The sequence below is a fragment of the Perca fluviatilis genome, chromosome 5, assembly GCF_010015445.1.
Source record: "Perca fluviatilis chromosome 5, GENO_Pfluv_1.0, whole genome shotgun sequence".
NCBI lineage: Eukaryota > Metazoa > Chordata > Actinopteri > Perciformes > Percidae > Perca > Perca fluviatilis.
In genome coordinates, this window is record NC_053116.1 from 26,546,453 (window position 1) to 26,559,156 (window position 12,704).

Genomic DNA, 12,704 nt, shown 5'->3' on the forward strand with positions numbered 1-12,704 from the left:
GGGTCAGTGGTATACCAGGCACACATATACTGAGAGGTTTATGCCTCGATGCAGAGGTCAAGGGTTCGAATCCGACCTGTGACAAATTTCCTGCATGTCTTCCCCCTCTTTCTCACCTAGCTGTCCTGTCAAAAATTAAAGGCGGAAAAGCCCATAAAATTATCTTAAAAAAGCAGCAAATCCTCACATTTGAGAAGCTGGAGCCATCAAATGTGTGGCATTTTAGCTTGAAAACTAAAATAAATAAATAAAAATAAATGTCAAACAGCATACGAGTAAATACATTCTAAATACAATAACATTAGAAAATGCAATCACTAGTATGAGACACCTGTAACAGACAACAGTAACTATATTTATCCTGCCGGCGATACTAGCTGTTCACAGGTTTTAGATGCAGGGCTTTAATATTTATACAGTACATTATAACAGGTGTATACTTCTGCTCAACATGGTAATGGTATAAAAACTGTAACATTGGGAAAGGAAGAGCAGAAAAAGTGTGATTATCCTGAGTATACAGCTAGTACACAGACACTATTAGAAATAAACTTTTAATTTGACTGTCAAGTCAAGATCCGTGATGGAACAGAGCTATTATACCTCTACAGACTCATAATTTACATATTTAGCAACAGTTTTGGTTGTGCAGTCTTGCTCTTGAACACCCAACTGGAATGCGACGTCGCAAAGTAATGACGCCCGGATTTGGAGACTTCACGCTTGCGTATTGCGGATCCAACGCTGATGCAAGACATTTTCGGCGCAGCATTGTGGGGCTGATCGAGGAACAAAAAGTAGCCAGATTGCAGTCACTTTTCAACCCGCAAACATGTCAGGAGACGAGGTAAGTCATATCGGGTTATCCGCTAGTTAGTGTGTGTTGGTGTGGAGACTGTGAAACGTGAAATTGGGCGAATTATCGGGTCAGATGGGTGTTGAGGATGACTTTGGGCCTCGGCGCTGCTGCTCCCCTCCCTGTCCGCACCAGCTCTCACATGGCTGCAACCGAGCTAGCAACGGCCCGACCAGCCAAGATGACAAGAAAATATCCAGCACACCACTGTATCACGATCTATCACATCGTGCATATTATTTATTCTCACCGTGGTTTATCAATCCGCCCTGTCACATTTGCTGGATAACTCAAATTGATAGGTTGGAGTTAGCTAGCTAGCTAGCTAGCGCTAGCTGGCCGGTAACTAGCTAGCTAAGCTACGGAGCTAACGGTCAATGTTCTCTAACGTTACCAGAAACAAAGCGATAGTTCACACCCAAGACAGAGTCCTGACAAATGTCAAAATGAAATATCTCGAAATGTAACTTGTTTATGAATTGTATACAGGCTCTAAATCAATTTAACGTTGTGACTGCTTGATGTCAATTTTATTTTTCTTAACTATCATAGTAACTTAATCTGGTTGCAATGACAGACCAGTGCAGTAATTCAATTAACAGTTAACGTTACTGTATTTAAGGAAGTTGCATCATGTAACTGAGATAACAAAACCAAACTAAAGCAAATCCATATTACACCATTAATTTGATGTTATTACTCGCAAAATCTCGTATTCATAAATCTAAATTATTCCCACCATAAACCACCTTAAATCTATGAACCCTATCTAACATTTAAATGAACTGATTTAGTATTTCTTTCTATTGTCTGATCCCCTGGCATTTTCTGTTTTTGTACGTTTCATGTTATTTGTAAATAAATTAATAAAAAAGTGATATAACAGCCGTTAAGACGAGGAAGAGTATTGCAATATTGCATACCAAGTCTCAGATCACAATATCTGTATTAAGGCTATACATCGATTTCGATCTCCTCGATATTGAGTCACACAAAATACTCCTTTCTGAATGGCTGGAAGGTGTTGTGGGGCTGCATCTTGATTATTTTCCTTATGGATGAGTCCATATTCTTTATGGTTTACTACATAAGACGGCAGAAAAAAAATCGCAACTCTTGTTTTGTCCTGCAAACTGTCCAAAATCTTAAGATAGCCCATTAGCTATCATTAAAGGCAAATAGTCCCATTTGTCTGTCTGTAACCAGAGAATCTTTGGCATTTTTGATAAACATGACATTAACAGAGATTAATTTTGCAGATGAATTGTCTGTTGATTGACTATTTGATTATCATCTATTACATGACGCTTTAATCAGTGTTGATCAGTAGTTGAATCACTCTGTTTAATATCAGAGCACAAATTATCTAACAGCACTTACCTTTCATTTAATATTACCAGTTGACTCTGATTAATGAAACTAACCATGGGTTAACCCTAACCTGTAAATGAAAAAATTGTTATAATATTATATATAATATAGTAATAGGTCATCTAGTAATAATACACAAAAATAATAGAATCGGCCTCATCTGGTACTTTTGTATATCAGGAGGACACATCGTCCCAAAACTGATAAGGATCACAGTGAAACACACTGAAAAATGATCTGCAGGGAAGATATAAACTAAGTTGTAATGCATTAAACACCTGCCTAAGGGGCACCCACATAGCTCAGTTGGTAGAGCAGGCGCCCATATATAGAGGTTTACTCCTCGATGCAGCGGGCCCGGGTTCGACTCCGACCTGCAGCCCTTTGCTGCATGTCATTCCCCCTCTCTCTCCTCTTCATCTGTCATCTCAAAAATAAAGGCTGAAAATGCCCAAAAAAATCAATCTTAAAAAAAAACCTGCCAAAGCATGAATATTAATAATCACACATGTGAAAGCTAGGAAAAGATAACATTGGTTGAATTGATAAAAGAACATTTCTCACAGGGGAAAATGTTAGTTAGAAACTTATTGATTTTCTCTCTTTTATTTTTCTCTCCTTCAGATGATTTTCGATCCCAACATGACCAAGAAGAAGAAGAAGAAGAAGAAGCCCTTCATGCTGGATGAGGAAGGAGGAGAAGGGGTGGGAGGAGAAGAGGCTAGAGAGGTGGAGGCGAAGGAGGCCGAACCAGAGCCGGGAGACGACAAGGAGCTGGATCTAGAAGAAGATGAATGCAGGAAGAAAGGTTAGAATGATAATAGAGATGTGTCAGTGCATATTCTTCACGAGGGATGTAACAATGTACATTTAACCACCAGCCTGCATCAAGTTGGAATTAAGCACTTTGTTTTGTCTTCTCCAGAGCCGTCCGATGATTTGAACGACTTGAACTTCTTCAACCAGAAGAAAAAGAAGAAGAAACCCAAGAAAGTGTTTGAGAATGATGTCGAGGAGGGATTAAAGGTCAGTCACTGCGAAACCACAACCAGTTTTTCGTCTTTCTCCTCATCCCCTTGTATTCTGCATATTTCTGTTTGCTTCCATCCTCTGTCTTTCTGATCATTTTACATCAGCACTTCTTGTTCCACTTCTACCGTTGCCTTCCCATCAGTCTCCTTTTTCCTTGTCGTAACCACATTCGCACAGTCATTTCTCATCATCATCTCCTCGCTGAATTTCACTTCTCATTGGTCCAAATCAGGAGCTGAAAATTGAAGGAGAGCAGCTAGAGGTGCTGGAGGAGGACAACCTGGATCTGATGCTTCCTACCAAAAAGAAGAAGTCGAAGAAAGTGGACTTTGATGAGGGAGAGTTGCTGGAGAAGGATGACGGTAAGAATAAGTGACATCATATTTAAGGCTGACAACTTAATGAAGGTGTGTGTGTGTGTAATAATATGTTTGTATTACGTGTTTCCAGTATTAGAGGATGATGAGGGGAAGAACAATGATGGGATCTCATTCAGCTCGTCCACAGGACCAACCTGGGCCGGCACTGAAAGAGACTACACTTATGATGAGGTAGGACAGCTTAGAGCTGGGCAATAAAACGATATATCGATATCGTGATATGAGACTGGATATCGTCTTAGATTTTGGAAATCGTAATATGGCGTAAGTGTTATTGGTTTTAAAGGCTGCATTACAGTAAAGTGAAGGAGGGAAGGAGGAAGGAAGGTATCTCAATTGTTATCATCTTTATTTCCTGTAAACTGGAACAAATGCATAACTTTTTTGGACATCGTTATATCTGATGTCCATCGTGAATAAACATGTAGAAATCACAGGAAAAAGACGCTCCTTATAACTCCAGAACTTGCCTGAGAATCATCACATTTTTTAAGATTTTTCAGCAGCAAAGTTATCTAATGATGGTTATCTGTACATCCATGGGTATGTTGCAAGAGGAACTGCTGTTAGTTCGGCACGCTTTTAATTGTGCCGATTTGCCAAAATGTAAACGATAACAGTCTTTCAAAATGGGGCTCAAGTTGTAGCCCTCAGCTAACACACTAACTCCATGGCAACATTATACTTCTTATTCACATCCACTGAAGGAAACGTGGTAATGACCAAATAGAATTAAGACAAAGAATAATAGGAGAAATCCATCATTATGGACTTTTCATCTTGCACTATCAATATGTTTTTTTTGTTTGTTTTTTTTTTACATTTCTCTAATACTGACACTCTCTTCTATCTATAACTCTTTGTGCCTTCTGTGTCTCAGCTCCTGAACAGAGTCTTCAACATTATGAGAGAGAAGAACCCGGACATGGTGGCCGGAGAGAAGAGGAAGTTTGTGATGAAGCCTCCTCAGGTGGTCCGAGTGGGAACCAAGAAAACCTCCTTTGTCAACTTCACAGATATCTGCAAACTGTGAGCCCCCCTTGTACACACCTGTGCACTTCTCACACTGTTATTGTCAATGTTACTGACACCAATGCTACATTTTCAAAGTGTTTTCTACAAACTGACCTTTTATGGACTTTATCACAGGTTGCATCGTCAGCCCAAACATCTCCTCGCTTTCCTGTTGGCTGAGCTGGGAACAAGGTATGTTTTTGTTGTATTCAAAATCATGAATAAACAGTATTTGTATTTTGTGTCAATTTCAGGCACTTAGTTCCTAAAATGAAAGGAAACTTTTCATGTGCATTTTAATGAAATTTTTGATTTGTGTGTTCGCTTTGTGCCATTTTTATTTTTTTCTGTTCACAGTGGTTCCATAGACGGAAATAACCAGCTTGTGATCAAAGGCAGATTTCAACAGAAACAGATAGAAAATGTGTTAAGAAGATATATCAGTAAGTAACAATTACACCTAGCGAATAGCAATTAATTATTTGACTCTTTTCAAATTAATACTTTGGTTTTACACGCGTTTTCCACCAACTCGCTCAGTGCCTGTATCCCTGTGAGTACTGCAGTGCTAATCACTGTCTTCCCACCCCCGCAGAGGAATACGTGACGTGTCACACCTGCCGCTCCCCAGAGACCATCCTGCAGAAGGACACTCGCCTCTATTTCCTGCAGTGTGAAACGTGCCACTCCCGCTGCTCCGTCGCCAGCATCAAGACCGGCTTCCAGGCTGTGACGGGCAAGAGGGCGCAGCTCCGCGCCAAAGCCAACTAAAGACCACCGAAACTGGGCTCCCCCTCCTCTCTCGGCCTCCCCTTTCTCCTCAGAGGGGCCGCGGCTGGGGTTGGACGCCCCCTTGATTTCGCTAAAAGGACTCTCTGAATCGAACTGTGGGAGGGTTTGGCTGTTGTTAAGTTGTCGTGGCCTGACAGGGCAGGGAGTGAGAGAGTATCTGAAGCTGAACAGATGGGGTTCAGGCACTGTAAGCAGATGATGTGTACCACATACACTGTTGGATGCATTTGATTTGTTGTGATCTGGCTGACGAATCCTCCACCTCCTAGTTTTTTTTTTTTCTTCATTTGCTGTGCTTCTTGATTCCAAGAAAACCCTGCTTTAATGTGGCTTCCTCATTCTTTCCTCTCCAATTTACATACACCAGACATGCAACCAGCCAAATTGCAGTAAAGCTAAGTTGATCTACAATAACAAGAGCGTAGTTGCTCTGGTATTTGTAGTCATGTGGCTAATGCGGTCACCTCTTTATTCTTAAATTCCACATTGCTTAAACTCAAGGTTGTGTTCCTGTTTCTGGACTGGCCTAGAAGTTACAGAACTGCCAGTCCAGAATTTTGTGCTCTAGCTTATCAAAGATAGAACTCAAAATCACCGGGCTAGGCGTACAGGAAGATTTGTCGCTGTAGCTGGTCTGTGACCGGCTCATTACACAGGCCTCGTGTTGATCATCTTATAGCAGGAGATGACCACAAAGTCGAACAACCAGGGATTGATAAAGGAGAGAGCACCTTCCTACTGAATACTTTAAAAGAGGTTGTGTGTTTGACAGACAGAATTATACAGTGTGTTTGTGAGTGCTTTTGTGGCATTGATGAGCAATTGTGTACTTCATTATTTCTTCCTTTTGACTTCTGAAGTTAAGATCAACCCATTTTATCAAACATTGGACATTTTATGGAAAATTGAATAAAATCAATTTTGTCAAGAAGAGCAGGTTTTTTTGAGCTCATGCCATTCCCTTAACACCCAAATGCTTCTCCCCTAAAAACAGCCTGTGAGAAGGCACCTCGGATCAGTCTTCTCTAACAGGTCTTTATTTACACCACAAGCTAATCAGGATATGAAGAGTGAGTCCAATGACACTCGATACTACATGATTTACACGATATTGGTTATCTTCTTGTTTGAGAAGAATGTGGATGAGAAGGTCTGGCTGGAATTGTTTTAAAACCTGGTTTTTACAAAAATAAAATATTCTACTCTCTCTCTCCATTCATTACTGCTCTCTCTTTGTGCTTACATCCATGTTGCCACAAAAGTTGTTTTGCACAGAAAAATGAAATGGTTATTCAATTTTTAATTTTTTTTTACCTTGAAAGTCTAACCATAGTTACTTGCTTTTTGACGTCAATGATTGATTACCCAGCAGCAGGTTTGTTACTCACTTGACATAGATGCCATGTTGCTGCAACTTCTGCAGGCCCTAAAGTGTTACTTGCAAATAATGCATTCATATAGCTGAGAGCCGTCCTACTAGGGACATGGTTACATTTATCAAGTGTCATTAACAAAAACAAAACTGTATTTTAAGTCTGCTAAATGCTTGTGAGGCTATTTACTTTATAGACATTTACTGTAGTATACCTGATTTATATTTTTAAAACACTGGCATTTGGGTACTTTTACAATTTTAGAGTGTACTAGACACTTTGCTGGATCATATTTTACATGCAGAGCACTAAGATCATACATATGTATCAAGGCCAATACCAAACGAAGTAATAAGACTAGTAGTTATAATCTCAATTATTATAAATAGCCAACATATTATTAAACTGCTTTTAGTATTGTTTCTTTGATACCTGAACTCCTTGAAGTCATATTCATCCCATCAGTATGTGATAAAATGCATAAATAGGAACATTAATCATTTTTAATTAAAGAATGCTTTTAATTTGAAGTATAATACCGGAAATCTCCCACCGTTAGCTTCGCGTTGATTGGCTAGTTTGGCCCCATCGCTCACAGTGCTAACGGCAGACAGCTGGCCCCAGCTTGGTAACAACTCGAGCCGTCGCGAAGAACAGTCGAGAAATCATGCCTCGTGTGTATATTGGACGACTGAGCTATCATGTCCGCGAAAAAGACATCCAACGATTTTTCAGCGGATATGGAAAGCTCATGGAAATCGATTTGAAAAATGGGTGAGTTTGTGGTTAACAAACGCGGGTATTTTCCAGCTAAGTTAGCATTAACGTTTACGACGTCAACGCTAGTGCAGAAACAATTCACGCTTCTAAGCAAATATTTTTTTCTTTCTTCTCTGCAGTCAATCAGCTTATAAAGTTAGCTAAACCAACGAGTTTGTTTTGTTGGAATATAACCTGTAATGTTAGTTTTTGTGCTTTGCGTCTCGCTCGTGTGGCAAGTGTCGCATGGCCAACATGGCGTCTTTGTGTTTGCTACAGCGCGGAGCTAGCGGGCCCAGCTCACCATAACTAACGTTAGCTGGTTTGATCTAAATGGACACATGGCGTGTTTCAAGTTATGACATAGCCTTCATTGATGTGGCTCTATTGTTTTACATTTAAAAATCCGTATTTCCCTTCCAGGTATGGATTCGTGGAGTTCGAGGATAACCGGGACGCAGACGATGCCGTGTACGAGCTCAACGGAAAGGAGCTGTGTGGGGAGCGGGTGATCGTCGAACATGCCCGGGGCCCGCGGCGAGACCGAGATGGCCATAGTGGGGGTTACGGGGGTGGTGGGCGCAGTAAGTGTAGTCTTTTACAAGATGACCTCCCCTTCCCTTCGGGGGGAAGTGACGATGTGGACTGCACAGAGAGCTGTTGGTTTCATACTGGCGCTAATGAACATACTTGCATAGATATTTGACTATTTTAACTGACTCTTGATTTTCAGGTACATTATCAAGGTTGTAACCAGAAGTCTTTAATCATATGGCTATACGTTTACGATGGCTCAGGTTGCTTATTTATTTATTTTTTTATAGAGGTACTTTACTCTATTCATGTTAACTTATGTAGAAGTACGTCCACATGGAGAGGTTCCTGATCAACATTCTTCTTGCTCAGTTTAACAGTTTTTATTTTATTTTTATTTTTTTTGCGTGTTCGGCCTCATCCTGCTGAACAGTTCTCATGTTCTACCGCCAAGGGTTGGTGACCTGCTGGTTTTTGCTCCTCCCTAGTGATCATGGGCCACCCTTGATTGGTCTGTGGTTCATTATGGGGTGGAACAACAATATGCAAGTCAGAGCCCTCCAATAGCAGAACTCAGGCTGTAGAGTTGACATTAGCTAAGATAGCTTGAAAGCAAGGCTTTCCTGTTGCGAGAGTTCTCTTGGATGATCATTATTTTGGTGAGCAATGTTTTGAAGGAGTGCAATTCCAAATTGTTTGCACCGCAGACGAAAGCTAATCACATGATCATTACAAAGCTAGCTAGTATAGTTTAGCTTAATTATTAGGACTACACTAACATTTTCATGTGAAATGTGTATTTTTTTTTAACTTTGGTATATATATTTTTATATTCAACATTAACAAAAGTCCTTGATGTTTCAATTTGAAAGAGTCCAGTTGCGGGCTGAGGCTGAGAGTCCATTGAGGCTAAAGATGACTGGCTAAGATGACTGCCTGTCCCGTTTGGCCTTGGCTTTCACCTTACAATGTGTGTGTGACCTTTGCCCCCCCTTGATCCTTGGCTGACCTAACCGGAAGCCATGATGACAGCATCCTTTTGCCAATAGACCAGGGGTGATGGTGAGGATTGCCATTGGTTTCTATGTTGACAGCAAACATAATTGGAGCGGCTCAAGTAAAGAACTTACAATCAAAAAATGTTGTAAGTCAGAAAACTGGAAAACCAAATTTCAGACCGACATCTGGTCAAATACCAAAAGATTGGTGTGTTTCTTTACACCGTTCTTTCTCAATTTGATTGAACAGTGTCCTTGGCCGCAACCTATGTGGATACTTCCTTTCTGTTTGTGTTACAGGGTTCGGCGGTCTTGAAAGAACATCACTGTTCATTTGTTTATGCAGCTTAAGCATCACAGTGTGATGTACCGAAGTAAGACAGGCTTTGTATTGCCGGAAACAGATGCAGTGGTGCTCTTTGCAGCAGAGAACAACATCAAAATGCTGTACAATACAAATAATAGAAAGAGCCCGCGCAGTGGCCTGTAGATCACTTATCTGAAGCTTTGTGTTTGGAAATGGGATCAGAGGGACTCCTTTCATAATTGAGTTCAAATTTATAACCCCCTTGGACTTTTATCTGGCAAGTCACTGCCTTGTGTTCATTTGATAACCAAGGCCAGTAGTTCTTTGTCTCTTGGCCACTTTTGTCGTTTCTAACTTTTTTCATGTGCTGTTGTTTTTAAAGGTAGCGGTTACAGCAGCCGGAGCCGTTCTGGCAGGGATAAGTATGGACCTCCAGTCCGTACTGAGTACCGTCTAATCGTGGAGAACTTGTCCAGCCGCTGCAGTTGGCAGGACCTCAAGGTACAGGTTTGAACACAAGCCATTGTTGGATCAAGCTGGTTTACGCTGTAACTGTTCCGACAGCATGAGATTGTCAGTAAATTTCATTATTCTTCTCTCATTTTTGGTGTCCCGCAGGACTTCATGCGTCAGGCAGGAGAGGTGACCTATGCAGATGCCCACAAGGAACGCACAAATGAGGGTGTGATTGAGTTTCGATCCCACTCAGACATGAAGAGGGCCATCGACAAGCTGGACGGTACAGACATCAACGGACGGAAGATTCGTCTGGTGGAGGACAAGCCTCGCAAACGAAGGTCTTACTCTGGCAGCCGCTCGAGGTGGGAATACTGAATAAGCTCTTTGACGCTTTACTTTTTGGAAAAGAAAATGCACGCTAAGGTCTTCTGTATATCCTCTGTGTTGCTAACAAACTCTTAACACTGATATCTGCCACAGGAATTGACCGTAGTTCGGTTTGTGACTTTGTGTTGCCATCCTTAGATCTCGTAGTCACCGCCGCTCCCGCAGTAGGAGCCGCAGAAGCAGGAGCTCCAGGAGTCGCTCCAGATCCCACTCCAGGTGAGAATGTGTCTTCTCTAAAATAAAACATAAAGACTGCAATACAGATTACAGTTCCAGTTAAAGTATTGTCATTTATAGGTAAGGTGTGTATATATAGGCTATGTGTTTGGTCTTGTGTAAGAAATCGATTAATTTCTTTAATTAGTGCAGTCAAAGCATGAAGTAAAACATATGCGTTTCTTTATTTCTTACAGGTCTCGTTCCCATAGCAACAAAAGACGTCGCCACTCCCGCTCCAGATCTGGAAGGAAGTCTCGCTCCAAGTCAGGAGAAAGCAAATCACGATCTCGCAACCGCAGGTCCCGTTCGCATTCCCGCAAATCTAAATCTCGTTCACGCTCCCACAAATCCCAGTCCCGTTCAGCCGACCGGAAATCGAAATCCCGCTCAAAGAGTCATTCAAAGGTAAAGTCGGAGCGGGAATCTCGCAGTAGATCCAAGGATATGTCTGGTCACAAGAAGTCCCGCAGTCGTTCAGCCTCCCCCATGGAGAACGGGGTAGGAGAGCGTGTCGCCAAATCTCCTTGCCGCTCCCCATCCCCACACGAAGAAGACCGGCGATCAAAGTCCAGGGAGAAACGTTCAGCCTCCCGCTCGAAGTCCCGCTCAAGGTCTCGCTCACGGTCTAGGTCAGCGTCTCAGAATTAGAGAAATCTGAAAAAAGGAGGCATTGTTGAGCTTGATCCCTATGCTGTACATAATGAGCAGTGTTGTCATACTGGCTTATGCTTCCTTGCTTGTTTACTTTTTCTCAAAGTGTGCACTTGTCTTAAAGGTGTTGAAGATGCAGTTTTATTAGAGGATGCACCGCGGTGAGGGCTACCTATTGGAATAATTTTGGTCACTGAATCGTCGACTCCAAAAAAAAAAATCACATCTTCTCCTTTTTTTTTCTTTTTTTTTTTTTTTTAATTTTCAAAAACTGAAGTGCTAGTCTTAAAATCTTTAGACCTGCAACCTGAGATGGTTCAAGTCAGTGTCCCAAATAATTAAACTTGATTGGTAAACTGTAGGTTTGTCACACCAACCAATCAAAAAACTAATGAATCAAAAACTGTTGCTTAGCGAAAGTTGAGTTGTCAATTTTATTAATGCATTTCAGTTTGCAACAGATCTTATTTGGTTGGTAGGTAAATACAATTTACTAGCATTGTTTAGTGTCCCTAGTCCATATATGTCTGGAGCGTCCCTCAACCACTGGTTGATGCAACTGTTTTTTTTTTTTTTTTTTTCATGTTCATTGAAACTGCATGGTTGTGGGAGAAAAATAGCATTTGGCTACAGTCTTGGGGTGGTTTCCCCTTTATTTTGAACTGCAGTCTCAATTGTTTTCTAAAGGAATAGGCCAATCTTAATGTCTTGCGGCACTCTAAAATGCACAACTGGGATGCAAGAACTTGAACTGCATATTTTCAAAAAAAAGGGTTTGTATTTCACGTTTGACCTTTCATTGTAGGTGGACTATTATGATCCCTTTTTAACCTCTTGTACATAGACCGTGTGATTAGCATTGAACTGATTTCTTCCTTTTTGTTGCCATCGATATTTGGGTTTTTTGTAACCTTGAGCAGGTAAATTGTGGAAGACACTTTTTACTTTCTATATTTCGGTTTACCTAGAGCTTCGAGGCCTCAAATACAATGTCCTGTTTTTCTCGCCTTTGCCGATTCGTTCTGATTGCCCCCTCCCCTCGAGTCATTTTCAGTTTGTATTTCATCTCTTTTTTTCTTTTTCTTTTTTCTGCAAGTTTAATACAAGGGTTAAGGGTTTTGTCAAGCCTATGCTTGCACTGGAGTTTTTGTACTTGCAAGGTACATTGTTAAAATCTCTGGAGGGTCTGCTTGTAGGTTCATAACGACCGCCATCAGACTGACTGACTGAATGCACCCCCTCTCTCCATCTTGTGGAACACATTTTTTTTTTCTCTCCATGCTAACAAGATCTAACAGAAAATTGTCCTTTTTTTATTGTATGTTCAATTAAAGATCTTAATGAAAAAATATTGCCGTGTGAGGTTGCTTTTTGTCTGCATTACAGAAACTGACTGCAGTATCGACGTGACCTATATCCTGCTAATTATATAATAAATGCTTTATCATTAACTGACGGCTCTTTTTGGATAAATGAACAGGATCAGGGTGTTGCAGGTGTAGCCTACGCAGAAGCTGTTTTAACTTTGAATTAAAAGCAGCCGAGCTCCGTTCTCCAGACTAATCGATAGTC

The 12,704-nt window shown here is 41.0% G+C and overlaps 2 protein-coding genes across 2 annotated transcripts; both read left to right on the forward strand.

Moving 5' to 3' along the window:
• The first annotated feature begins 703 nt into the window (after nucleotides 1–703).
• eif2s2 (eukaryotic translation initiation factor 2, subunit 2 beta) lies at nucleotides 704–6,664 on the forward strand. Its single transcript, XM_039801580.1, has 9 exons — nucleotides 704–847; nucleotides 2,852–3,035; nucleotides 3,153–3,253; nucleotides 3,492–3,621; nucleotides 3,710–3,810; nucleotides 4,520–4,668; nucleotides 4,789–4,845; nucleotides 5,011–5,096; nucleotides 5,249–6,664. Exons 1-9 carry the CDS (start codon nucleotides 833–835, stop codon nucleotides 5,422–5,424), a joined length of 999 nt encoding a protein of 332 aa, XP_039657514.1. The 5' UTR covers nucleotides 704–832; the 3' UTR covers nucleotides 5,425–6,664.
• A 742-nt stretch (nucleotides 6,665–7,406) lies between these two features.
• LOC120559568 (serine/arginine-rich splicing factor 6-like) lies at nucleotides 7,407–12,483 on the forward strand. The gene is made up of 6 exons (XM_039801392.1): nucleotides 7,407–7,592; nucleotides 8,001–8,161; nucleotides 9,799–9,917; nucleotides 10,035–10,237; nucleotides 10,401–10,478; nucleotides 10,676–12,483. Exons 1-6 carry the CDS (start codon nucleotides 7,486–7,488, stop codon nucleotides 11,127–11,129), a joined length of 1,122 nt encoding a protein of 373 aa, XP_039657326.1. The 5' UTR covers nucleotides 7,407–7,485; the 3' UTR covers nucleotides 11,130–12,483.
• The last annotated feature ends 221 nt before the right edge of the window (nucleotides 12,484–12,704 follow it).